Source organism: Galleria mellonella, unplaced genomic scaffold (assembly GCF_026898425.1).
Source record: "Galleria mellonella isolate WM207_F2 unplaced genomic scaffold, CSIRO_AGI_GalMel_v1 utg33, whole genome shotgun sequence".
Taxonomy (NCBI): domain Eukaryota; kingdom Metazoa; phylum Arthropoda; class Insecta; order Lepidoptera; family Pyralidae; genus Galleria; species Galleria mellonella.
Genome location: NW_026442079.1, coordinates 7,719,646 through 7,727,395, shown reverse-complemented (window position 1 = coordinate 7,727,395; position 7,750 = coordinate 7,719,646). Strand labels below are relative to the sequence as shown.

At 30.2% G+C, this 7,750-nt stretch overlaps 1 protein-coding gene across 1 annotated transcript; it reads right to left on the bottom strand.

Annotated features, from left to right (window-relative positions):
* Positions 1–1,633: 1,633 nt before the first annotated feature.
* LOC113520085 (protein ABHD13) lies at positions 1,634–7,042 on the bottom strand. The gene is made up of 5 exons (XM_026905353.2): positions 6,601–7,042; positions 4,690–4,918; positions 3,462–3,655; positions 2,779–2,939; positions 1,634–1,976 (listed from the first exon to the last, which is right to left on the bottom strand). Exons 1-5 carry the CDS (start codon positions 6,731–6,733, stop codon positions 1,674–1,676), a joined length of 1,020 nt encoding a protein of 339 aa, XP_026761154.1. The 5' UTR covers positions 6,734–7,042; the 3' UTR covers positions 1,634–1,673.
* Between the last annotated feature and the right edge of the window lie 708 nt (positions 7,043–7,750).

Sequence of the window (7,750 nt, the reverse complement as noted above, 5' to 3'; positions counted from 1 at the left end):
GTTTCAATAAAAATTATATAAAATATGATCTGTAACAAATACATATTTAAAAACAAAATTCATCTCTACTGTTATTCACATGAATAACAAAAATATAGGTAATTCAATATGAATTTTTTTGTACGTTTTGAAATTTTGGCTTATATATATATAATACAAGTTAAAATATACTTTTGGACTCATTAGACAGAAATATGACTATTACGTATTTATCTCATTAGGCAGAAATATTCAACACAGTTTCACCGCCTTGTACCTACTGCAATTTATGTCAATACGCTGCACGCGGTGAAGTATGAGGGACGGCTGATAAGTTCGCGGCCTAAGACACTTAGCGATTACTATCATCTCGCTAGTGACAACATTTATTGCATCACCTTTCAGTATTTGGTTCATTAACACTTAATCCTTGGAAGAACCAATAACACAATGTTGCAAATTATCTCAATTTGGAGCACCGCATTATAATTAAATTCCTTATTGAAAGAAACAATTATTTTTTTAAATGTCATCGTCCCTTCAAGATTCTACATCTTCATATACGACGTTAATAAATCGGCTTAGTTATTTCAACAAGGGTAAAGACTATTCACAGGTCGCCCAGTGATAGTAGTGAGGACAACACAGTGAGGCTTTGATGATGTTTTAAAAGGAACGCCACTGTCCATCCTTCCACCATTAAGTTCCCATAATTACCTCTTACGACACCCAAGGGAAAAGAAGGGATTGACCATCCCATGCCAGGACCACTGTACTATACTTTTCATTAATTAAGTAGCAATTGCGAACATATCAGCCTCCGCTCGTAACACTACCACTGCGGTATTGTGTGGACGAGCCCCAATATTATTTTTTTGTGCAACTCTGAAGAGAACTTAATATCAATTAAGATGCCCATATTCTAAGCCGTACTTACTAACTCAGTCCACAAACGATATCCCTTTGTATTGCTAGAAATATTATTATTTATTACTAACATTTTAATAATACTATTTTCTATTGTATGGATATCGATTTTTGTACGGAAACTTATCAAAAGCACAGTAACTTTATAGCTATATTTTTTTTTGTGGCATAGTGGCAAATCAAATTAGAGATAGAATTTTAAGAAATAAGATTGCTTAATGGTTTCCTGGACAGCCTGTTTAATACCTCAAAGGTATAAGAATATAGCTGAAACTAAAACTTTATATATTCTATTATTTTAACTAACGTTGCCAGGATAATAAATATAGTTAGAATCTATATGGCGATTTTGATGTTGCATATTTTTAAATTATTGTTTCGACATTCTATGATAAATAATTTTTAAAAATTTATTACTAACAATTTTTTAATAATTGACTTTCGGAAATAAATAAATCATTCACAGATATATTTCTTCTTTACATTTTTGGAATGCTTTTATTTTATTAATATTTTATACGTACTAAATACGTACTTTTTGTTACTTACATTGAATGTAATAAACTATGTAAGTAATTAATAACTAAATATTTTATTAATAACTAAAAGATCATAATTTAGTCATTACCCTAATTTTTCTCTAATACGACAAAATATTTAATAAGTCACATCAGTGGCATGCATACAAAAGTTGCATTACACTATAATATAAATTGAAATTAAAATAAAAGTTTGACACCTTTAATTACAATGTAATTTCAATATCTCTACACCGTATGCACTATGGAATGTCTATTGGCAGAATCCTTTGTAACATCGTCAAAGAAAGGGCCCATGTTCTCAGATAATGACGGGACATTGATTAAAAACTGTTGCACGGACGTGTAATAATCCCTGCAAGTCCAAGTGTCATCATGTCCGCCTCCTGGCATCACAATTAATTTCTTACATATCGCTCCGCATTTCATGTAAAGCTCTTTCGCCATAGACGGTGGCACTAAAGCGTCATTTGAGCCACATACTACCAACGTTGGTGCCATTACATGAACAATTTTCTTGATTGACACATACTGTAAATAAAATATTTTAAAATAAATAAAAATGGAGGATTAAGTATTTTATTTTGTCTATAATAAATAATAAATACTTTACAACAAAGGCGCTGTGCGCGTGACAGTAACTCTGTTTGTCTCATCTAAACCATTCTTTTTTTTATACAACTTAGAATGGCAAACAAGCTGACGGCCCACCTGATGGAAAATGGTAACCGTCGCCTATAGACATGAGCAGTACCATGGGCATAACAGAGTATACTGTTTCGCCCATGATACCCCCCATGCGCTGCCATTCCTGAAAACTTAGGTGTTATTCCTCTGTACCCAGTAAATTGGCTTTGATGAGTTTCTGTGATTTAGACATTTTATCTGATATTAAATGGTATATATATGTAATCTTATATTAGATGGTATATAGTTCGCATCCTGTGAAGCTGGGGCGGGTCTCTAATACTACATTATTAAATAGCATATGTGGTAAATGTATTCATGTAACGTAATGGTACCACATATTATTCAAGATGCAAAATGGTAAACTATTTCAAATTGATATAATCGATTAAAATTCACAAAAGGATAAAATGGCAAATTTTCTTTGAAATAACAGTAAATAGTGAACAAAGGATTAGGTTTTGTGTTCCTTTATGTATAGGTAATAACATAAATCGTATAAATCAGCGTAATTATTTTTGTGATTTAGAACATTGAATCCAAATTGTTTATCTTTTATTAATATAAATACTAGCTTTCACTGATACAAGTATGTATCAAAATTGAATACTTAATACATAAAGTAATAAGTAATATAAATGCTTACCTTATTCTTATGACAACATTCTGGTAGCCACAACAAACATCTCCATTTTAGAATAATTTGAGCCATGTCAGGTATACTTGTAAACGTGTTCTCTACTACCAGGGCCCAGATTTTGCTCCTATATTCTAACCTCGAAGCCAAATCTATGGCAACAGCTCCACCTGTATACATATATTTGACTTATCACACTAAATTACACAAAATCTATCACTTGGAAGATAAAGTAATAGGTAGAAGGAAGGTAAAACATACTGGATACACCCATGGTCTCCATCATAAATTACCAAACCTGAGGTCATGAATTTATGTTTGTGTCAGAGTGTACTAACACTCTAATAGATGCAAAAACTTAATGTTTATTGAAAATGAAATGTTTATAAAATTTAAAAAATAATTATATATAACTATAAAACTATTTGCTACATTATGTATAATGCATAATTTTAAGTTAAATAGTAATAAACACTTATTACTATTGTGTATTTGTGTCAAAAATTATCTTTGCATGTATACCTCGATAGTTAGAAGCCCACACTATAAAGACACATTTGGAGAATTACATTATAAAAATATGCTGCAAGTAAAGATTATGGAAAAAAATACTTCTAGGAAATTAATATAATTAACAATGTAAACTTGTATTAATTAATATTATATTAAATAAAGTACTATTGTCCACTCACCTAGAGATCTACCAAACAACATTATTTTTGTTGGATCAATGTCTGTCCTTTGCATCAAGTAGTCAAATGCAGCCTGAGCATCGGAATAAAGACCATACTCAGAAGGAGTACCTTCTGAAAGCCCATACCCTCTGTACTCCACCATAAGGATATTAATATCTAATTTGTGATAGAAGCCAGATACATTAGACAATCTGTAAAAGTATAATATATATTACATAGATTATCTACAATAATATTGCATGCCCCTCCACAATCTAAATAATAAAAAATATGTGCATTAAAATAATTTCCAAGATTTCAACCATCAAACATACACATGTTGACACTGCGATTAGACATAAAACTTAAACAAATACAATTATTACTCCTTTGACAAGTTGTATTTCTAATCAATAACACAGTGCTGCTCAAGTGTTTTATATGAATGCTATATATCCTTGCCAGCAGACAGTCATTCCAATTATGATTATTTGGTCAACAAATCTACTAAAACTAAAGATTTCACAAGTAAGGACAACAAATAAAGTAGAAACTATGTGTTATCTAAAAAAAAAAAAACATTATTTTACATGAGATATATTAATTATGATTCTTAATGTTAATTCTTAAAACTTTTTCTACAATCAATACTTTCATATATGTATGTGATAAGAAAACTATAAGATCTTGGACCACTGCAGGATCGCTGCTGAAGACATTTCCTCAGAAACACTAACAGAACACCACATATGAATATGGTCACAAACATTGAAGTAACAAGAGGAGTGTACAATGTTAACATTGACAATCTATAAACATATGTGCCTTAGATCTGTTGGAAATACTTTTAGTAAACTACTACTATATTCAATATTAGCTGTTTTCTGTGGTTTTGTCCACTTGCATCAATACATAAGTTAGGATATAACCTATTCCTATAGCAAATTTCTCTTAAATCTGATCAACTGTTCATGTGTGATTGAATAACAAACATCTAAATATGTTTACAAACTTTCCCATTTAAAATATTATTAGAATTACTTTAATATTTTGTTAATAACACTATGAAATTCACTTTTAAAATAAACATTTGTTTCAATTGTTTTTTTTTTTTTTTTGTAAGGAGTCATATATAATTTTACAATAGAAATAAGTATACCTATTTATTTATATTTAATACATAACTTTTTTTTATAAAGCTACAATATTAAAAATGTAATAATAATGAGAATATAAAAAATATTACCTTTGACCCATATTGCCTGCATTGCCATGAAAAAATATCATTGTAGGTTTAAGACTACTATTTGTCATTTGTTTTATAAGAAACATATGGATCTTGAAACCATCTTTATTGATAATTTTGATGCTTTCATATGGCAACTTGTAATTACTAGGTTGTAAAACAAACGCTCTGGAGTCTGGTGGATCATTTGGATAATACAATAATAGATCCTGGGCACTGTACAAAATGCCTAAAAGTATAAAAGTGAAAACAATATATAATATATTGTAATATAATAACAATAATATAATATGTAACATACTGTAATATAATAATAATAGTATAATATATAACATATTGTAATATATATAAAAAGACACTCCAATTAACACACATGATGTAACAATTGAGAAAATTAAAAAAATTACTTTGAGTGATAAGAATTAAAATTAGCATTAGTTCCCATAGTTATATTACATGTGTCACATCTCAATAATGCAATATTGAATAATCTCCATGGTGTAGCAGTAGGCAGACTGCTTTGCATAACAAAATCCCAAGTTTAATTCTCAATTGGGCCAATTTAGGAAACAAACTTTTCTAATTTTCCTTTGGATATTCATTTTTCAGTTACTTAAAATAGGCTAGCTTGAGTGCTCAGCAATTGATATGGTATATATTATTTACTTATTATTAGTAAAAATTAATAATTAGTATTTAAAATTTAATAAAAATCTTTATTTCAATTTATTTTACCCTATTGATGCTTGGTTTTTTACTGCTCCCTCCAGAACCTAATGGATTCTCACAAAAGTGTCATTTATATTTTTTTATTGTTGCTATTAGTTGCTGATCATTTAGGATGAAATATGATGATGATAAATAATTAATAAAATTTTCCTAATTTTTTTTATTAATATGGATTAGAACAAATAATTTTTAATCATCATCATCATATCAACTGTCCACCTGTCCACTACTGACCATAGGTCTCCCCTAAAATTATATTAGCAATAAAAATATTGGCAAGACCCCCAATGTCTTGCCATTAGCTATAAGTTTGAGTGGTGGATTGGAAACTGCAGTTAGACGGGGGATTGTTTTTTTTTTATGGCTGATAATGGAATGGTAACTCCGCCTGCACTATTGGTATACACTGGAGAGACACCAGTGAGGGATGATAGGTGAGGATGAAAATGCAATGCCAGTTAGCCCATCGTAATGTAGGCACTTAGAATTCAGCATGATAGATTCCAGTGGGGACCATTACATTATCATTATTATTTTTTTATTTTTATTTATTCATAAATTATTATATTAATTAATTCATTATATTAGTTACTACATATTAGTACATTGCTAGAAATGCAACTGGTAGTTTGCATTACTAACAATTCCTCCCCACCCTAGACACCAGTGAAGGATGATAGGTGACAATAAAAGCAGGTCAGTTAACCCATTCCACTAGAAATAAATATTTTTTTTTATTATATTTTTTTGGTGCCCCGCTAGTCTATACCATTAACACAAGCGGGATTACCATTCCATTATCACCCACAAAAAAACCTCCACTGGTGCCCTATCAGCTTATACCGATAGCGCAGGCAGGCAGGCATTACCAATCCATTATCACCCAATAAACGCAGTTGAACTTGGCTTGGGTGATGTTATAAGAGGATGCTGCTGCCCATTCCTCGACTATTAGGTTCCTTTAGTCACCTCTTATGACACCCATGGAAAAGGAAGAGGTGGTCTATTCTATGCCAGGCCTGCACAGCACATTTTTATTGTTTACTATGATAACCAGCAATTATTTAAGCATTATAAAAACATATTTTCTACGTACATAAGAGTACTTTAATTTCTATAACATAACACCTATAAGCAGCTTTAAAAAAATTATAGAGAAAAAGTAAGAGAACATATACTTACCAGTCATGCCAAGAGTGAAGACAAGGAGGGCTGTGAGAAACCCATAGAACCAAAAAACTATGACACTAGAAAATAGAGTAAGAGTTGACACGACCCAAACTTTGTACAATACTATTCTAAGTACGTGATACATGATACATTCTCTACTTTATAGTATTATAATTAGTATCACGTTTAAAATAGTGCAAAATTATTTTAGAAGAATAAATAAAAGTCAAAATAGGCACATCGGGTAGATATTTTTGTTATGAAGTCAAATGGTTTGAAGAGATTTAAACATTTTTTTGCACGTAATTTATATAATCTACCAAACGAAGACGTAGTTATATTTAAATTGCGTGCATTAATTTTTATTTCCAAATAAATAATCACATATCAGCCAAATGTTGCCAAAAGAGGTTACAAAAACATGAGCGATCAGCGAATAATGTTGCCAACTCACAGAACATTATAACTCTACGTGCCAACTAATGTAGGCCAAAGAGTATATAACCAAGGCATAAGAGAACGCACTTCATCCAAGCTACGTAAAATGTCTTGGTCAGCATTGCCTTACTAATTTACAGAAAATACTCCTTTTTTCAATATATTAGCCAGCCTAATGTTCAAAATAGGAATGAATAGGTTATAATTATATCATAGTTTGATAGTAGAGACACAAATCATGTGATAAAAGAAATTTGCAAAAATTCTGATGAACATTTTTTTAGATAAAATAAAACAAAAGGTAACATTCTTACATATATTTATTGTTTTATATAATATTACCTTGAGATTTCAATTTCGTAATATTATTGATGGTAAACACAAACTCACAACACTTCCTATAATAGAGTCTATTAATTATGCATAGTCGTAATTCCCTAGTCAAAAAATAAATAAATATGAAATACTAAAAAAGTTACAATACCGAAAGTTAAAACTGTTCCACAAATAGTTTAGATAGCAGCCATTTGGATCATATTTGACAGTGTTTTTGTTAGTTAAGTTGACACTGTTGTGATTTCATCATTTAACTAAATTTTGGCATGATATTTCCTGACCAAATCCATACATTAAAAGTTAGTATGGAAGTTACGCAAAACTGATATTTTTTTTTTAATGGGTGATAATGGAATGGTAACCCCACCCGCGCTATCGGTTTACACCG